Source organism: Varroa destructor, unplaced genomic scaffold (genome assembly GCF_002443255.2).
Source record: "Varroa destructor unplaced genomic scaffold, Vdes_3.0 BEIS01000002.1, whole genome shotgun sequence".
Lineage (NCBI taxonomy): Eukaryota > Metazoa > Arthropoda > Arachnida > Mesostigmata > Varroidae > Varroa > Varroa destructor.
The window spans coordinates 10,418,915-10,439,837 of NW_019211455.1; the positions used below are offsets into that span (position 1 = coordinate 10,418,915).

Genomic DNA, 20,923 nt, shown 5'->3' on the forward strand with positions numbered 1-20,923 from the left:
TTATAGACATTTCGTTTCGATGTGCCCTATAGAGGCTTGAGAAGCATAGCGTCATTTATGCTAAACTTGAGCACGTATGATATACGTTCGATATACGAAGACTTCATAACGGCGGTACAGCACGAGAACTTGGAGTTTAACGTAACGATATTTCTAAAAATTGTCTAGATTCTGCTCCCGTTTTCGAATTTGAAGGAATAACGCTTAGCATCGGCGAAACAAACGAATGACATAATAGAAAATCAAATGTTGTTTTAAAAGATTTTTTTATATGTCTGCGCTCTGATTTTCGAAACAAGAATTCCATTGGCTGACGAAAAACATTTTTGGATTTTTCAACCAAAGATTTCTTTTAAAAGCATGACAAACGTTAGTGGAACTACATAGATGCTCAGCAGATGTCCGACTTGTAAATGTATTGTGTGTATACACAATGTCCACGAAAACGATTTGAAGATAAGCTTCATCGTAACGAAGCTTCAATTGACAATTGGAGATCGTCCACGTAGTTGGACAGTACCTGCGAACTACTTCGTTCCGAGGCCGTCTCATCGACATCACTATCGTAATCCTGTTCTCGGGGCAGTGGCAACGTCCTGACAACCGCCATCTGCTCTTCGAGGGTTAGCTGAGTCTCATCTTCAGTTGTTGGAGAATCTGATGAGCATGACGCTAACCAGCCAATTTCGGCTTCGGCTTCTGTTCCGTCACAGCCCGTATTATTGTCCTCCGCCTCAGTAACAGGTTGACATGTCAGAGGGGACACACCTATAAAGGCGTGTCGCCGGTGCAATAAGAATTAATTAGAGCAGTGTAATTAAGCGATTCTTGGGTACAACACGGCTGATAACCTACTATGCACATTACACCTATGTTCTGATATTTTGTCAATTTATACTACTCACAAACTTGAATAAAAGACCATGTTTTTCCTACATGGATGGACCTTTCTCGGCTAGGCTTAGGTTACTTTACAAAAAAAGAAAATAACAGTAGTTGCAACAACATGGTAATGGGATACGCTGCCTCGTATTGAAATATAGATGAACGTAATGATTCTAATTATCTACACTGCGTTTGCAGCAGATTCTACACAAGCAGTTTGTACTTTTTGACAACCTGCTAAATAGAGCGGCTTTATATGATTTCAAGCCATACTTACCTCGATCATCATCGTTGATCGGTGCATCAAATGTGATGCGAACTTTTTTAACGGGCGATCGCCGAGATGTCGGCGAAGATGCCGAGACGGAAACGGACGGGGAACCACCAAGTCCGGCTTTAAGAATTGACGTTGCTGGAGTTAAGGGAAGTGAATCATCTGTCACTTCAATTGTTCCCACCTCTCCACACGTCGATGGGGCTGCACTACCCTCCTCTGGATTGGGACTCCCATCTCCGATGGCTACCAAATCGCGTTTCATGTACTGCTTGCATGCAATAAAATAGAAACGAATAATCATAACATGAATCTAGTCAAGGAGGAGTCGAAGAGCTCGTATAAAATGCAACAGTTGTCAAATCTCTATCGTGTCACTCTGCCTTAGATATATAGCTCTGCCTAAACCCTAAATCAAAGCAATTTTATGTGAAGCACGAGTAATGCTCGTTATCACACACCCTCTAAAAATTCTGTACAGGCAGAAGGTATTTACTAATTCATCAACGATCATATGACAACACCATTGTTTTAACTTATCGAACCGTGCGAAAAAGTAGCATGTGCCAACGGAATTGGGATTCTTTTCGTATGACAACATCCATAGGGTAATATGTGATCAGTAATCTGCGATACTTACCAAGGGAACGTCGCACTGCTCAGTAACCAATAGGTCGGAGTGTACGCGCTCTATCACAGACGAGCGCCGGCCTCGTGTGTCGGCGCAAAAACCTGATACCGAGCTAACTTCACTCAGTGTTTCAGGGGACGCCAGTGGGGCCCCCGTTGGATTTGGAGCCTTGAACGAAAGGCCCCCAAGGGAAAGACCCAATGAACTCAATGAACCGCCCTCAAATTGGGGTGGCTTGGTAATGACCCGAGCACTCTGTAGGGCCCGAACGCGTTCGGCGAAATGTTCGTCACCATCGAGCGTCTCGGGAGGCGCTAGCCCATCAGCATCCGACGGCATCATCGGCTCGAGTGGGTCCAGAAGCAGTGGATCTCCGTGCAGGGACATTAGAATGTCCGTTCTCGACGGGACCGCACGTTTTGGCTTGGCCGGACCAATTTTCGTAAGAAGCTTTCGCAACGCCTCTAATACTTTGTCGGGCATATGATCCTGAATCATAGACGGTGACACCAATACCTTGTCAAAGTCACGTGGGTCACTCCATAACGCTTGATAGACAGGTTCTTCTTCAGAGCTGAATCCTAGCTTCCTGTGAAAACAACGCTACAGAAGCGTTAGCACTCGGTCCTAATTATAATACTAATAATAGTAAAATATTCAATCAATTCAACACTCAATGACTAACCTCCACATGCTCTTCTCAGTTCGAGGTGTGCCCTCTCCTGATGCTGGCGTACTCTGATCACCGCCAACTTGTGCGTTATTCTTCGGGTGTGAACGAACAATATGGATGATCTTGCCTGGTGGGAAAAGCGGTTCTGAACAATTGAGCGTGATGTTCGACTCAGAATGATGCAACCCAGATCGTTCGTGTAGCATCTGCGCTGCTAGCTGGTCACCTTCTGCCGGCTCCCCTCCATAAGAACAACACATCATACCACCCATTATGATTTTCCACTGTGGAGAGCCATAATCGAAATGTGTACTAATTAATGGTTATTGTACAACAGAAGACATTTTTCAGAGGAGAAAAACATAGCCCGAATCTCAAATATTATCAGTAGCTAAAACAACCGCACCTTTTTAGGTTTCAGAATGTTTGTTTTCAAAGAAAACTTTGAGCCTTATGGAAGGGGTAGATTACTTTGACTACAGATTGTTAAGCGAATTATAGATACTGAATACTTTAACTGAATGCCGCGTTCTGAACAAGGTTGCATAACTCTGACTCTTACTAAAAGCATGGAACAAGCAAACCTGTGTTCTAGTTGATAAAAATTGTTTCTATTGTGTTAGAAAATGCTAACGTCCTCCGAATACTAGCTAACAGATCTCTACAGTCTTTAGCTTTATATTTATCTGTAACTGACAATATAGCTCGATAAGTAGATATGAACACGCGTCGATCGTTTACCTTCGGGTCATTGCTGTGACTGATCGCGTTCATAAGATCGCTACGCAACGCATCAATTTGATGGAGACCGATGCGTGGCACGACATCTTTGCCCAAAACCACGGAAGTTATAAAGCCTTTTGACGCTTCGACGGCGGCCATGCTTAAGGTTCCTCCAGGCGGCGAATACGAATAACATACCACATTTGGGTAGGCCTTTTTTAACAAGACCGATAAAACTGCAGCCGTCCCGGCTCCTAATGAGTGGCCGACCAATACAAGGTCGTACGTAGAGGTTCCTCGATCCTAGAGACAGACAATAGAAGACTAACATCGGGTCAGATTTGCCCGCCTAAAATTCTCTGTCTGTTATTGCATATTAGCACGTTCTCATTTACAACAACAACTACCGCGTTCACTACCGACACATATTATAGATGATTAGAGCGACAGCCTGCATAGGCCAGGGCAAAACTTAATTCTAATGTATTACAAATATCATTTCGGGTGACTGAGTTGTCTTATGTAGCAAGCTTATATTTAAGCAGTCAGTTACCACTGTAAGTATTCTCTAAGTCATCGTCATTTAAGAAAACGCTAGAAATGGTGGACACTGATGAGAACTTACGTATAATGTACATACCGAACTATAGCTAAACGCGTAATTAAGTAATCCGTCGTCAACGAGTTTGCTCTTGATGTACTCGGCCGCCTTTACCATCCCCTTGTGACCCATCCAGCCAGCCCGAGGTGGATCAACCGGAAGCGGTTCGCCATCGGCGTTCAAATCGGTGATGATATCTTGTAGAGACAAAGTCCCACGGACGCTCACCACTACGGTTCGCCGCTCATGGTCCAAAGCAATTAAGAATGGCGTCTCATTTACCTGTGATAAGCACGTGATTTATACGCTCATCATTAGCAGAAAAATCTGTTTCTAATGCCTGTTGGCCTTTCGAGGCCATTTTTTACGTACACGTAATATGTAAACAAGTCAACTCTCTGCCATTTCACTGCGAACAAGGGTAATAAAATTAATATGAATTCAATGTTCTAATTTCTATATCTTTTTGTAAAACTTTTAGTTATACCTCTCGTGTAAACAAGTTCTCGGAATAACCTCTTCGGCATAGCGTCAAAGGTTTGCCCCATTGGAAGCTTGAGCCAACGCTTTCTCCAAAAGACCTATCCAACGGTACGGTACCACATTCTATAATAATCGTTTTCGATGCTGAAATTTGGGTCAGCTATGGCACATCCTTATGATACCACGGCAACGTACTTAAATAGATACACACTAGCCACCTAGACCGCACCTCATTTACGTACAGAGATGACAGTGAGCTGACTTCGCGCGGCATCATCTCTTCTGGTACTTAGCTGACCAGCGTTAATAACACTGAAACGTGCTTCTTACCACTACAAAAATAGATGAATACATGTTTTGAGTTTTTCGTTTGTAAAGGCTCGAAATAAGCATTACTTTAAACAGCTGGTTGTTTCCAGCTCGAAGCAAACTGCGTCTACTTCGGGCTTGGAGTCCAGACTATCACGTGTCCTTATCTTTGTAGGCAAATATGTTACCACTGTACCATTCCAGAGACACTACTCGATTCGCAATTTTTTCTACGGTAAAGATACTTGCATTAACATGGTAGCTGACGAAGATGACCTGTACATTGGGGTTGTTTTTCATGAGCATTTGGTTGAGCGCCGCGAAATTACAGAGGCAGCAGTTATCCTCGATCACGATAGACCGATTGGCTCCACCTGCACCTGCGTCTCGCTTCCACAGACAGCATATACATCTAAGAAGAGCAATTGAACCGACAGCAGTGATACACAACAGAGACTTAGAGACGCATTAGCAAAGGGGAGAAAAGTTGATTATATATAAGTGTGCATTTGAAGGTGCCACCTCTTCTCCCGTATACGCTGAGCCCATGCGTGTTGCAAACGAAATTCGTGTTCAAACGTGTTTCAAGCTGTCTGCAAGTTCGTCGAGTGAGTGTTTGGAAAAGCCTCGGATGTGGAGGACACCGCTGGACTGGCCTACCTGAGCTGCTGCAGAAACGAGCAGGCGCAACCTTTTCCCGCCCCGTTCGTCATTAGGTACATTGGCCATCCGTAGACGCCCAGAGCAAACTCCATATAATGAGTGATCACTTCGATTTCGTTGCATACTTCCTGAAAATGACGGAGATACAAGTCATCGTACAGATGAGTAAAAGTTGCATTGAAAAATGTATCAAATACGAATGTGTTGAATTTAAGATTGCGGATTTTTACAGGAGTAGCTGTAGTTCTAATCGGTCCAAATGGTTGCACAAAATGGCGTAAAAGTTGCTGTAAAATGCAGCATGCCTGCCGTGTAGTATGTGATACTGCCATGAACATCGAACTTCGAAACGATTGTTCCCCTAATGCAGAGTTCGAAAAGTTCAGTCGGCCTACTTTTGCAAATAGTATCTCCCCTACAACGACGACTTGTCTCCGAAAATGAATGAGCCCATACTTGATTCAGTTTTGTCTGACCTGCGATACAAGGGGGCCTTTGATGTTAGTTCACTTGAAAACAAACCAGCCTCAGGTAATCATTAGGTTTTTATCAGTTGTTTAAGAGACCGTCTACATTATTAGAGCGTCATATCTATCCCATGTGGGTCGTGAGTGAAATTTAGTTATAACGGTTGGCGGAAACTTACTTCTGTCGAGACCGTTATTCACTAACTTATCCGAGTCGGCCCAAATTTTCTATTAAATGAATGATATTGTAAAGCATTGAAAAACGATTTTATTGAAACTTACTAATTCACAGTAAAATTTATTGTCTCGTATTTTAACATACGTTCGCTCGATCTAGTCGATTTAGTCCATAATAAAGCACGCAAGAATACTTCTTGTGCTTTTTGTAAGCTAGCTTTTCATTGGCATGTCTTAACAGCAACACCTTGCATGCTATCACCAAAAGATATTGACATTCGACTGTAGCAAAACGATACGAGCATAATATCTTTTAATTCGGCTTTCTTCTATTGCATCGGTGCCACTTACGGGTAAGTTGATATCAAGGAAGTGCGTCTGCGGGGTAACCGCAACCCCTGAAAGAAATTGGTACGTGTCATTATCCACCTGCTGTTGTATCGTTTCGCGTTGCAAACGCTGGAACTTACGCAGCAGAACCAAACCAGCGGCAACATCAGACGCTGACACGTTCAAGTCTCTGGAAAGGACGAAAATGTCGACCTAATTAATTCCGTAGGCCTACGCATATTCAGTCATATGCCTACTTAGTGAATAGCAAAAACCTAATTTAGGCACCTTGCAGGTCGTCCTCTGGTACGGTTGCTCAACAAAATTGTCTTTTCAGTAGTTTATTCTACTAGAAACTTGAAATTGTTCGACCCAAACCGATCTCTCAGAAACGATGGCCTAGACAGATTTTTGTAAGCCTAATTAGAGTTCCTCTCTGGGAAGGTTTATGAAGCAGATCACGCAAATGCTTTCATTCCTAAAGAGTAAAGTTTGCTTTTTCTCCTATAAAGCGTAATGTTAATTTGGCTAGTCGTAAACGTAGGCCAACAATGTATTTCTCGTTTTCCACGTATAAGTATACACCTTCGTTTAGGCACGCTGGGCCCACAAGCACTGCGCTGATCTATCATTATATGTACAGATGTGTCTTTCTATTAGAACCTGCTGTAAGTGTGTTTAAGCTATATTGTGGAACGTCATAGCTATTAGGAAGGAGTAAGGGGACCGCTGCTCGACCTTACTTCTACTATAAATGTGATTAGTTTTTTTACTAAAATAGGATATATTTAATGGCAAAAAGCCCGAAAATGCAGCACTACTAACTGTAAGTTGTTTAAATGGTACGTTTTACGAACTTCAAATACCTCTGAGTGTGCCAAATATTCTTCAATCTAGATCATAATACATATTCATGTGACTGTAACATATGCGCTGCTTAGTTCGGGCGAAGCTGCTACCATTTGTACGATCGCGTCTATGGCATGGATCGTGCTATAGATGCGATCCACAGATCTTGAATGACTGTCATCACGCACAGCCTAATAGGGCTGCTTCTTTAAGCAATAAGGACATATTGGATACGCGGCGTGTTACCTGATCTGAGCCTCAATAGGACGAGAAAATAACTGTAATCGCTTCATAGTAACACTATGCCAGCTTGGTGAAGACAATGTAACTTGACAGCAGCCAGCTTTTCAGCGATCAACATGAACTCGGCTTCCGGGTCTTGCTTATAGCTACATCAATAGATCACTTTTTTGTTGCGAGAACCGAGCGGCAGAGGCAGAATTTGTGGCCTGTGTGCATGCTATAGCTTAATGCACGTATCCGGACAAGGTAGCTAATACCATCTTATTGATGCCATTCAACAGTTGAATTAAAAAACAAAAAGTAGCTTTTAGAAGAGGCAAAAATAGTCTAATGAAATACCTGAATAGATTTGCGAGCAGGCGGGCAATTTCCATAAACGAATTTCCATATTTTTCTTGGCGCCTCGAACAGCATCGGAATGGATCGCAGGCTTTCGTCACCGAATCGCGGTACTCCCGCAGCGCACGAAAGAACCCCTCCGAGAAACAGCATAGCAGTCCTAAGATACATAGATCAATTGTAGACACCAGGCGCATCTATGGCATTCAATATCATATACACACACATATATATATATAATATTCGATTGACGCTAATTGTCTCAGAAAAGGGGAACTCATACAGTTAAACGTCATACTGCTAGTAAATTGAAAGCTTAAAGAGGGGGAACAATATGAAAAGTATACTAAATAATGCTAAGCCAAAAAATACATGGGACTAATGTAAAATATTGCTCGGGTTGAAGCAAGTGTTAGTAACGCCTTCTAACTATTACCTAAAAGGATTAACTAATTAAGGAACCTAAAGGTGTATCTGGGATGGAGATCCAAGGGAAAACCCGAGCGAATTGACGATTATGAATGATGAAAATATATAATGCTAACTGAATAGAAAAAGAACGAAACGATTGTGGAAAATATGACCCACTTGGTCAGATTAATAGTAACGCAGGGGCTGCGCTGCCGAAAGTATCATCCGCGAGGCAGTTCTCTAACTGTGCAAAAGTCGTAATATTAACCTATGCTATTAGACTTTTTGGACAAGAAAAACGTGTCCCTTCGTCAACTTGTAAATTCACTATGGCATGTTGAAAACATATAGGAACTTAATGCTAGACCACGTGATAAGTAGAACGGAAGATAGCGTCAAAGTTATACTGCCACGAAAAAGAAAATAGCGTAAGAAATTTGTCACGGTTTCTTGTGCATCCGTCATAGGCCTTGCATGTTCCGGCCCACAACGCAAGGTTCACAGAACCCATGAGCGCTGCTTTATGGAATTAAGGAAAGAAGCGCTTTCTCTCTCTCTCTGTCTTTTTCAATATATCAAGTAGCGCGATAACTATGACAGAACAAAGCATCGTTACCGCGTGAAGATGGAGCGCGGCTTCAACGGATTACCCCACCTGTTGTTCCGGGAAAATACAAAAACCGTTATAGGGCAGGGCCTATTGATGCTGTAGAGATTATACCTCCTGCCGCTTAAAAACGCTTTGGGAACCGCATCGTACTCGGTTTACTGCTGCTGAAACTTGGCGACAGTGGGACAGAATCGTATTCGTGATTCGAAGATGGAAGAGGAAAAAGCTATGAACGACCTAAATTGTCGGCGAGGCAGGCAGGTAGGACAGCAAACAGCAGATACATGACGTCTGAGTGTTTCAAGTTCTTTGTCTGATACTGCCTCAGCTAAGCGTTACTCCAGATGACGAACATTTCGGTTTAATAAGCAAACACGTTATCCCTCCACCGTGAACACGAGAACAGGTACATGATGCCTAAAAGCGTTTCTCTAACAAAACAGTAATCATGTGTTTCTGGCTAGGAAAAAAAAGGCTTTGAGGTCACGTGTGGTTACCTTATTAAAAACTGCTTCACCCATGAGGTGTTCCTAGTCGAAATAGCAGAATATATGGCAAGGCGGGAATATGGTACTCACAGACCCACACTCGCGGAAGAGACGAACGGAAATATATTATAAATTAGAATACGAGCCAAGTGAATGAAAAAAGAGGTTGGCAATATACTTAACAGGTCGCAAAGGATAGTGATATAAAGTCGGTGAACATGGCAAACCTATATCGATAGGCTTAAACTAACGCATGAATATTTTGAAACGGGTGCGTTTTAACACTAGGACTTCCAACGTATACATAGCATTCAAGCAATTGGCATTGTTTTTGTTACGAACTGGATCCTTAGTGAAGGAATAGATCCTTTATTTTGTGCGCTGTGTTGAATCGTACGTCGTATAGATATTGTTTTCGAGAAATTGCCGCTGAAATACGCTTTTACGTTTATGCTTGATAGATATAGTACATTTGCATCTACAGTGTTTTAAATTAATATCTTATGTTTTCGCAGTTGTCTGTTTATACTGTACAAGGTACACGGTGTTCTGAGGCACGCCTTATACAGCATGTGTTTCGGTGGTAGACAGTGTCCAATGTTTCCAGTATACGCGTCCGAGTGTATAGCAATTGGTTTTCCCAAATTGATTCATCGTAAATCAGTCTCCTCGTCAAAATGGTGCTCAAGAGATCGTCGAACACAATCTGCGGCCGGCCCACTCGATCTGAAACCTCACTGTTACAATTAAATTAATCGAAGTTGTGAGGTAGATTTCTGAGGAGCTAGTACAGCGGAAGCAAGCATTACTTTCATTTGCACGCGCCATTTGATTAGATGCTTTAGGGCAACAATGCTATGTCTAAAACTATGACCCCTCTTCAAAAATCCTGTGAGACCGCCGCAAATGTTGTATACCGGCGGAAAAACCAATATGATCATATAAAACAGAAGTCATAAACATGACAGCATAATCTACTACAGTGTTTACGCTCCAATTGCACATATACTTTTTATACATGACTCTCTTACGCTATCCAACAATATTCCTAGAGCATTTTTCTGTATTATTTGCCTCTCTCTCTCTCTCCCTCCCCCCCTCCCTCTCTCTCTCTCTCTCTCTCCTCCCCCCCTCTCTCTCTCTCTCTCTCTCCCCCAACATGCATGATAATATATACTCAGTAGTTACTACCATTTTGAACCATTCGCTACGGTCCCCCTTCAATAACCCGTTGTGGGCGTACAGAGTTAATATCGTTATTTCTTTTACCACCGCTGAGTCGTTACCATGATTTTTTCCTTATTATTAAATGGCTTCGGTACTGCATGGACCGTCATATGTATATTTAACATATAGTCCTCTACGCATGTATTCTTTGAAAACGACGACTAAATAATTGGGTCAATCAACATATTCAACCTCTTTTCGTTGTTATTAACCATAAAATTTTACTGAGCCCACTCCGAATATGAAACGGGCCGGTCTCCTCGCCGACCACACCATCAATCCCAAATTTTGATAAGGAGCCGACGGAAGGTCTTACATTATACGTTCAGGTAAATACGATTTCTGCTCAAATCAGAAGGGACCTTGAGCGTGCTATTCGCGTTGCTCTAACACTTTCATTTCAAGTCGGTCGAGATAGAGATAACGGCCCTACACTTGGGGCTTGAAAATACTGTAAAGAAGTGCCTGTTGTAAGGCATCTGCACTCTGCTCCAAACGTTATCGATCTCTCAAAATATAACTACATCAAAGAACATGTCCTGTTACTCCCGATATGTATATATGTACAGATGTATATCCCGACATCAAGCTACATTCGAATCAAGCTTTGGATCGAGCTATTTGGTTAAACAAATAAAAGATTTTCTGTCATGACCATAGTAGGTAAAGTTTGTACACGAGAGACAAACACGGCGTGATTACCCTATTTTTTCTTAGGCAATAAAATAAATGCTCTATTATAAAATAAAAAATAAATGCTCTAACAGATTTTTTCAAATTGGCACCTCTAAAACTACCATATAATTATAGAGGAAGACTTTGGTATTAATCTATAAAAGCGGCAAATTAAAAAAAAATCAATTTAAGTATGAGCAATAAATATCACTGATTTTGAAAGTTACTTCTATTCTAAGCGTTTAAAAGATATTAATTGGATACCCACTTGAGCGTGTGTCTTGTTCAATCTGGCTCATCCTCCGTTGCAATTTCCTCCCTCCGCCTGAACCACTGGAAGTCCTACGTCCATCTGAAAATTTCAATAAGTCGATTTATTAACTGAAACTGATTATGTATTTACCTAGCAAATCTATTTGAAGCAACACTCATTATGCGTAAATAATTACAGATAACTGTAACCCTCAGCCCCTTACACGATGACTCATGGCTTGCTTTTAGACCCCCCGTGATTGCTTAGTCGCTAACGCATTTGCCTCCTAATCTTAGAAATGTGTTGTGGTCTGGGTTCGTACCTGAACATAGACAGATTTCGTTTCGTGCTGAGAACCAGACGTCCAATGGTATGCCTAATGGTGATACCGGATGTAAAATTCGAAACAGAGGCCCATTCATGTAAGAAAAAAAATCGATTTCAGGGAGCAAGGGATTGAATAAGCCTTGAATGGGCCTTGCTTACTTCACAAAGAGGTGAACCTGAGACAAAACGCGAAATATTCCACATCAAATCTTCGAACGTGCTCTCGCTATTTTACTTTTCCCCTAATTAAACCTTAATCAGCTCCACCCCTTCTCTGCCACGTGAATGTATCCCATTATTATAACTTGTGCTACAGTGTACTGGCAACGTCCATCCATAGGAAAATCGGACACTGTTTTTGCCATCCAGGCCGTTGGGTAGAAACGTTTTTATAGTGACACTCTCACTGCATGTTCTTCACGTAAAGACAGTCTATTCTATAACAATTGGGACCGGTGATGTCATTAATCTTTATGTCGTCAAAAATTACACTTTCTATTATACTAACCTCCCTTAATGTCAAGCTGACACAGACAGGTTTGTAATATTCGCAAGATCGTATTAAATTGGAAAGGGAAAACTTGGGCTTAAAAATCCTTTCTCACTTCGCCCTACCTATTGTTCCCTTCTGATACGCCGTTTAAAAGCACTATTCCCGCTCCATCAACGTAGTAAAACGGTATTACGTTGCAAAAGAACTTTTCAATCACGGATGTACAAAGCGCATTTTCGACATCTTACGCTATATATTTTGGCAAGACCAAACCGACCGGGACATTCACTTTACGACGTTTTGCTAAGTTTTAAGTCTGAAATGACATACGGTACTTAGTCGGCATACGGCCAATAGGCTGTACCTAATGATTACTCTTTGAAGAGATTTTTGAAGAAAGACGGCCGACGGACAAATAGACCGAAAAGATGGGCTGCAGCCACAATATGATTGTTAATGACCTCAAATCTTGTCAGCTTGCACAAAAATTCGAAGCTTGAGTCCTTCATTAACTTTCTGAACCCAACAAGGATATACAGTTTATCGTTACATCTCAGCGTCTCACTATTTGTACTGAGTGTTTGATAATGGCGCAGAATCGTCATCAGTGATGAGAATTGATATCTATATGTTAACGTGAACTAAAAATCGGAATGGGTGGCCCAAAGTCTAACAGATCTTCATCCAACGGCGTTTATGCTTTACGTTTGGTGGGACTGTGAAGGCTTGATTCATTAAATATTGTTTAGTACGAACCAAACAGTTGATCGACATGTTTATTTGGACCAGTGACATCAACTCAACAAGGCCCTTACAAGAAAAGGCCCTACAAGAAAAGGTCATCTTATCCCTCTCCAAAGGCCACACACAGCAAGCATCGTCAAAGCTGTCCTCCTGGACTTTGAATAAGAGCTTTTGTCGCGTTCCTTCGGATTTTACACCGACGGATTTTTACCTTTCCGTGTATTGAGTTCGTGGCCTTACGTTCAACACGGATCAATAACCCGAAACGTGGTTGGAAAGCCTCTACCTTTTGGCGAAATAGCATACGTTATTTAGTGGAACGGCCGGAGTAAGTTGTGAGCAATACATAACATGGTAGCTTATTATTACAGGGAAAAAATATGATGTGATGACTCTGGAATATCGTGGATCACTACAGTTTGCTGTTGAACTACAATTTTTTCATTCTAACTCAATAGCAGTGGTATTTCCAAACGTCTGCACACTATTATCATTGAAGAACATCGACATGTTAGTTTAAAACCGTGGATCTAACAGGGGCTTCTATATGGTATTCGAATCTTATACACCAAATTTGGCACCTCAGAACATTGAGTCCACATAATGGTCTTAAGGAAGGAAATCCCTCAGAATCGCAGTCATTGCCGAATGCGTAGTACTACACTTGTCTACATAGCTGTTTCGTTTCGTTATTTCTTTTACTATCTTTCATACAATTTTTCAAAACTAGTGTGTGAAAGGTCAGCAATTTAATAGAAGGGCAAACAGAATCTATACATAGCATAGCTTTCGTGTTACGTGGCGTATTGTATGTACAAGGAAGATTTTCGCAAAAAAAATCAAGGAGTCTGAGGCAAAAAAGCTGATTGATTGAATTTGACGATGTACGAAAACGAACCTACGATTTTTTTTAACCAAATATTTTAAACGGATATCAGCTTTAACAATAACGTATTCTTTAACTAAAGCATTTTAACGTAAAGCAACCATTAGAGACAAACAATGAATGCTATAGAAAGTAATCGTAGAAGCGTCGAAAAGTTCTTTCTTTCCTAACTCTAAATGAGAAACGATACCGTAAATTGATCATCTAATAATTGAATCCAAGATGTCCTCTCTAAATGATCGCTATTATTAAGTAAGACTCGAATGTAAACAAAACAAAGTGTTGATTCACTAATAAAGCAGATGAAAAGACGTATGTCTATCGATGCTGTCTGCTAGTTAGCTTAGGGAGCGATTGTTGACATAAATGTATAGTTACGTATACTACAATGTTGTATTAATCCACCAATTAACAATACATGTTCTCATAACAGACGTTATCGATGCAGACAGCCAAATATGGCCACTGCTAACTTTACGAAAACAGAGGGAACCTATAGCATATCAAATTACGATTACTTATTAATTGTATTGAAGTTGTCAATGATGTCAAATTCTATACGCTTCGATTGTAATGGCTCTTGGACAGCAAACTATACTAGTGTGTAAGTTTGATGTTTATATTCTAGCTCGAGACCTAACCTGGTCATTTGGTCTGCTATTAAATGTACTGTCAGTTTGGTTGATTCGTTAAAAACATCAACGCTCCTTAGGCAAGAAACCATTATGGAATGTTGGGTTAAAACTATTTCATTTTCTTATAGGAAGTTGATGTATCTACCGGCGACATAGGGTTATTTAATAACGCACAAAATGTCCGAGTGATTCTCAGTTCAGTAATATATCATTACGGATATACTTGAAATTTGCATTAACGGTATTTTGTATTTATAAAATTCAGTGTCGAAATTTCGTTGGTGCCTTGTGCTCAAGTACCGTCCGAAGAGACTGCGAAACTTGAAGTTGTGAGGCGCTCTAAACAGTCCATAAACGTACACGCACAACGCATAAAAACACACGCTTGTTTGTATCTCTATATAGCCATTAATTTAAGCGGTAGATCTTTGCTCTTATTTGTATTATATATATATATATTACTAAAAAGTCTGTTTACACCAGACGAACATTATAGTTTTCAATAGCATAGAGTTAGTTGCGGAAAAATATTTGGTTCGCAGGCCTATATACCTCTAATGAAAGCTCATATCTTTATGATTTCCTATATACACGAACAATCTAAAAATTCAAAAGAAAAAAAAGAGTATATCCAGTAATTATCTAGTTCGAAAATAAGAGTGTTGTCAGTCTCACATGCTTTTTCGAGTTCCTCAAACACTTCTCTTGATCCCATAGGTCTTAGGTTCTTGAGAATGGGTTCACCCCAGGGAACACCTAGAAATACCGACACCATTGTTTGGTTTTCTGCGCAGACAATATTATGCAATAGTTTCTAAAAACCGCACTCGACGCACTCACATGCCCTAATGGACACACCGCGCACCCTGTTCCGACTTATGGGAACTTGTTCAGCTTTGTCAACAACTTAGAGTAACCGATCGTTTGCTTCACGCTACACAAAGCATTTTTTATCTTCTCAAATGAAGCTGTCCCTTTATCGCCGAATCTGGCCTACGTCTCCAAGTACACTGAGAAGAGGGCGGTTGAGATTAAATACATTTTTATCTATCGACGCCTATAGCTTCGAATGTTTCGTGCCAATCCACCGAAAAGCAAAACGTGACACCATTTTTTTGCCAATAACAACTTCCTTTACAGTTGTCACTGGACGAACGTACTTTGAAAAAAGGAAGGCCTGTCCTTTCCACGGAGGCAAAAGCGTATGGACGACTCAGCGTCGCCTAGAGCGCTTATTACGATTAATGTCTATGCTTGAGAGGTAGAAACCCGTGGCAGGCTGGCAGTCCACTTGAATTCGAGAGCTTCTATTACCGTTATTCCATTCAATTTGATACACATTTCGGTCGCGAACCAGTGCCTTGTGGACCATGTGCGTCAAACAGCTACTACGATAACAAACTCTACGCGACAACATAATGTCGATACCAACTCGAGCTACTGATGTGGCTTGAAAAACTATCAGTACATAAACTTATCACCGCGTTAGTTGGTGGGAAGTAGAGCATCTTTTCCTCGTAATGCTTTAGCACAGAAGTTTCACAGCCGAATAGAACAACTTATCTTTTGGTATTAATGGCCTGCTGAAGATGTGGCGGTTCTAAGCGAACCAAAACAAATCCAGAAAAAGAAAATTTGCTCCAGAATCGAGCACAGCAAGCACTTGCATAACGTGGCGCTATCGACACGCAGTAGCCGCAATGGGAATTCTGTCAGATCAACATTGAACTGACCATAGTTATAAGCCATCGCCAAAAGTCATAGGGGTGAGCTTTCTCGTTGCAACGACAACGAAATTGCTAGTCAGTGCCATATTGAATGGTTTCTGAAAGTATAGGAAGATGTTTCGAACGGCCAAGATTTACCAAGAACCTTTAAACATCGTGAGCGAGGCGTGACACAACCCGCCACAGATTACGCTGATCTTTGAGTAGAATTATGGTAGACAGACGACAGAGAATGATCCATCGATCAGGTAAAATACACTTCGCGAGTGTGAGCGTAGCAAATATACACCAGCTGTTAAAACAATCAAGTGTTGCAACCGTAACTACGTAAGCATCTGTGCAAATTTTTTGTCGCTGATCTACTCATGCGACCTTTCGCCAGATTCTGGGCGTAACCGCATTTCAGGATCAACTGTCACAAAAGGCGGATAAAGGAAAAGTTACAGGGACGAGATTGAGCTGTGATGATAGTGGAAGGTATATGTAAGGCCTCATACAGGGTAGATCACCCATATACGAAATTAACAAATGAAAATGTTTTTGCCTGTTATAGTCATGGGTTCTATGTTCTAAGGAAAGTGTATAAGCGACTGAAAATGTCGTAAGTTGAAAATGTTGGAAATCCGTAGCACATTGGAAATATATGCATACTCCGATACTTAAGCGAATTCGTTTAGACCTTTTCAATTGATTATTCAATTTAGCGGCCTGCGAAACCGCAGTAAGTTTTAAGCTTGACAGCGGGAATGCGACTACTCGTGTAAGAATTATTAATTAGGACTTGGACGTTACTTCACGGAACTAACTTCATGTGTACAAACGTAAATATTGAATTAGTGAAAATTTCTTCTAACTGGTTTAATTAGAAACTAAGCCAATTACACATTGTTACGTATTTCACGGTAAGGGTAGTATTAAACAGTTCGTTATACGTAAAGCGCTTAATATGGCAAATAGTTAACGCATCGGGTGCTGTGGCAGCAGATTATGTTGACATGGTACGACGCGAGGCAGCAAGTACCCGCCCGAATACTAGGAACACTATCAATTTTGAATATGTTACAGATAAGCGGTCTAACTTTTTCACTTGGTACAGATAATTACCTCATACAATAGTACTAATAATCGTATAACAAACAGTTATTGTATTTCAATATAAAATACTACCATTCCCAAGTTAATTTTGTTCGCTCTGCTCTAGTCTCCTTCCGGGTGTATCTTCCGCAAACGAAATGCTATTTCAGTTGTCCGAAAGCAAAAAAATCCGTGCGGTTGTTGGATGTTCTTCAACTAGAGTGACTTACTGTTTACTTATAGGCCTGTTCGCTGGCACTTATATGTCGCAATTCTGGCATGGAGTAACAACAATTAGACTCTGTTACACATGTCCTTCGATTCACTTTTTGAAATTAAAAAAAAAAACAACACACAATTTAGTTGCCAAAATAGTCGCTGGTGGATCGATTCGAGTTCTTGAAAAAACGAAACTTTCTAAACAATATAACGGCTAACGCGGATGCTCAAAGGGTCACGAACTAACGAAACAAGTAGCCCCGGCGGAAAATGACGCTGTGGTATTTCTGTTCAATGACTAGAGAAAAATACTCACGGGTCCCTTTAACAAAACAAAGAACCTGCCACCAACGGGCGGGGTTATCAGGCGAAAATCCCGTGGACGCAGAGGATGAGTCTTCAACGAGAGGGAAAATTTGTCTCTGACTAACGTAGGAACAGAAAATCGCGCCAGCCTTATCAATTCAATTGAATATGAAGTAGTTTAGGTAACGAATTGTACTTCACTGCCTACAATGCTTCTTCGTTTTTCGAGAAATGCGGCTTGACAAAGCATGGTTGATCAGCTGGTCGTCTTGTTTGACGGGCGTGCTTCTTCTGTAAGTCGATGCGTGAACAGCAGTGCTACATGGAAACCAGCGGTCCGACTGACTGATCAGCCCATGCCGGCTGTGGAGTGAATCAATAACGATTGGCGATAGAATATTGGTATCCCTAAAAATTGCTGACCCTGAACCTTGAAACGTTACGTTGGCCATATGCATACAGGGTGAATAAGTTTCCCACTTGAAACTTGCGTGCATCTATGTCCTTACGTAAATTTATTGTATTCTGGCTACTTACCTCGCATTCGAATTCAATCATTGTCAAACCGCGCATTAGAGACAGTATTTATTGAAGACATAGAAGGCATTTTGTGGAATCGGCTCCCCAGTGTAGAATACAGAATAAAATTACTCAATTAAATTGTTTAGCGTTGTGTGCATCTGCTTTCGAGAAACATGCCAGGGAACTTTTCATACGTAACATGTACAAGAGAATCATAAGATAGCATACCGTGAACTGACCCAGCGGACGTACTTGATTAGTCAACAAAAAAAAGATACCACCTTTCGCCATTGCTATGGTTGCGAATACGAAGAGAAGCTGTTCTTAACCTTAAGATTTCGATCAACGTTCCGCTGCGCACCAACTATGTGTAGCACCAGACAATTGTCCGCGTTGACTATGATTGCCTGTGAGACTAGCTACCAACTATGGCTGTCAATCCTAGTATGGACTGCTATTAGTCTTCCGACTAATTCACGCGCACAATTTTCCAACTTTACACTATAAAGCATATCGTGCAATCGAATTATTCCGTACCAAGTTCAATAATGCACGACAAGGAATGATAATTGATAGCCACTTTCCGTACTGCAGTTCTTGAGCGGCCTATTAGTCCGCGGCACCTTGGGCCTGCTTTGCCTTTTAGCTGTCTCTCTGCTATGAATGCACTTTACGGAGCTAAGAAAGCCAAATTAACAATGGTATATCTAGAAGCGAACGTGATCCAACAGGCGGTATACTAAAGGACCTCCTCACGTGCAGAGCTTACCTGAAATTGATGTCTAAAACAAGCCGCCAGGGTCCGCAATTCATCCGAACTGCAATCGAAGAATGTGTATAACACATTTTATATAGGTCAAAAACAATGTTCGTGTTTGTGAATCAGGTTAATTCTTGGCCTGAACGAGACGGATCAGCACAGCTATCATATGCGAGTTGTAACCTGCAAGCTCCTAGAAAAGCTCCGTTCGTTCGCTCTAGCTAAAGCTACTGCGTGACGAAAACGTGCGTGCAGGATGCCGTGTAAAAGAATAGTATTCGGATATTCGAAATATTACGATTCCAATAGCTCATAAAAATGAAGATTTGCACTTGGCGCAATACAACATTTATATGTAGGAAGAAACATGTGCGTAGAGGTAAGTAATAAGCCATGCTCGTTGAGCTCAAGTTATTCGACCTTCAAAAAAACATTTGACTCGCCGGTCTAATGGATGCGGTATTTATTTTGTCCGTAAACGTTTGTTGGCCCCGCTATACACACCCTACCGCATCGCTATTGTAAACTGAATAGAGCGCATACATGTATAAAGAGAAAAAGCAATAAGGGTTCGATAAAGTGTCTGCTCGTCCATATGTGTACACGGATGGAATTCGCGCGCCCTTCGATGACGAAATGAAGGCAGAACGGATAGAACTCATCGGCGCCGACCTAAGTAACAACGGGATAAAAGAACTGAGGATTTTTCGTTTTGTTCGAGTGGACATGTATTCGGATGCGCAAACCTTTTGCTAGAAGGACACGCAGTAATTATAGTAGTTGACCTGATAAGCATCTTCACGTCTGTGTAATCTCAACTCGAACGCCGGTCATATGTAATAATCGCCTGCTGACACATCTACAATTATATAAGCAGGCCTATTAGAAGGTTGTCTTCCACTGCAAAAGTTGTCGACGTCCTTAAAACTTAACGAAGTAAAACCTTTAGACAACTCAAATAGCGTCTTTCTTCGAACTTAGTTTCCATTTGTAAGACGGCTGTTCCCAAGCGCGCCGGCTAAACACGTTCTCAATCTGCTCGATCTACTTGTTCTGTCACGGCTACTTAAGTAGGTCCCTCTAACGACTTACACCTTCCAACGGTAATGTTTCCGCAACGGGCAATAATTCTCCTGGCATGGATAACACGTTGAATATACTACGACTTCTGAATGTAATTCTTGAAGTCTGACTCATCTCTAGATCATCTGGTTTCCCCAACTAGGAGACACATAGGTATCAAAAACGCTGAGGTGTCGCAAGAGGCTGAGATCGCCAAGACGCTTGATTGCTCGTATAACATCTTCAGTGGTTAATACTAAACTTAACATCAACCAACTGCGATACGTCTTTAGTACCAACGTTTGCTTCGACTTTCCAAAGTGCAGTTACTTCTTCGCGGCGCAGAAGGTTCAATCGACGACGTTGGGTCAACAAGTTTCGCGCCTTTACTGGAAGTTTAGCAGATTATACCGATTTATTTACCGGCCACTAGTTAAATTCATGGCAAATCCCCCAAAACCCTTTTTGATTTCTCAGCAGTTTGAATAGAAAAGAGGTCCAACGACAGAACAAGCGAACAAAGTAGGACCACGCCTTCATCTCGAGCCTGTTAAGGTCACCTTACGGATACACTGCTAACAAATTCCTACGAAGTAAAAATTCGCCGCGCAATAAACTATTTGATCAGCCTTCGGGATGTGGCGACATTGTCGTAACTATAAGTAAAAGTTTTTAGTCCACTCGGTGTTTATTGAGGATAGTTCTGACAGCATTGGGTGAGTTCACGATAATGAGATTGTTCAATGCTCGTATTAAGGCAAACCTGGAAGCTTTTGGTCGTTCCTATTAGCCTGCTCTTCAATTAAGAACTGAAGGAGCATTTGTACGACGAATAAATACTAGTCCGTCTCTGTTGC

The 20,923-nt window shown here is 41.3% G+C and overlaps 1 protein-coding gene and 1 long non-coding RNA gene across 6 annotated transcripts in view; one reads left to right on the forward strand and one right to left on the reverse strand.

Annotated features, from left to right (window-relative positions):
- The window catches only part of LOC111245429 (diacylglycerol lipase-alpha-like), a 37,733-nt gene that overhangs the window by 7,036 nt on the left and 9,774 nt on the right, over window positions 1-20,923 (reverse strand). For 2 of the 5 annotated variants that reach the window (XM_022793798.2, XM_022793796.2), the window contains exons 2-12: window positions 11,327-11,410; window positions 7,648-7,807; window positions 6,238-6,406; window positions 5,240-5,370; window positions 4,829-4,991; window positions 3,827-4,069; window positions 3,205-3,489; window positions 2,476-2,747; window positions 1,800-2,379; window positions 1,163-1,427; window positions 521-768 (exon numbers count right to left, since the gene is read on the reverse strand). In XM_022793798.2, coding sequence (XP_022649533.1) covers window positions 521-768; window positions 1,163-1,427; window positions 1,800-2,379; window positions 2,476-2,747; window positions 3,205-3,489; window positions 3,827-4,069; window positions 4,829-4,991; window positions 5,240-5,370; window positions 6,238-6,406; window positions 7,648-7,807; window positions 11,327-11,357 — 2,547 coding nt within the window. In that variant the 5' untranslated portion in view covers window positions 11,358-11,410. Of the gene's footprint in view, window positions 1-520; window positions 769-1,162; window positions 1,428-1,799; window positions 2,380-2,475; window positions 2,748-3,204; window positions 3,490-3,826; window positions 4,070-4,828; window positions 4,992-5,239; window positions 5,371-6,237; window positions 6,407-7,647; window positions 7,845-11,326; window positions 11,411-11,633; window positions 12,272-15,071; window positions 16,789-20,923 lie in introns of those variants that run through there. The other 3 variants (XM_022793793.2, XM_022793794.2, XM_022793795.2) reach the window with 3 other exon arrangements.
- The window catches only part of LOC111245433 (uncharacterized), a 35,892-nt gene continuing 27,292 nt past the window's right edge, over window positions 12,324-20,923 (forward strand). Inside the window, exon 1 of the long non-coding RNA XR_015322204.1 lies at window positions 12,324-13,203. This is a non-coding gene — a long non-coding RNA (uncharacterized LOC111245433). The remainder of the gene's footprint in view (window positions 13,204-20,923) is intronic.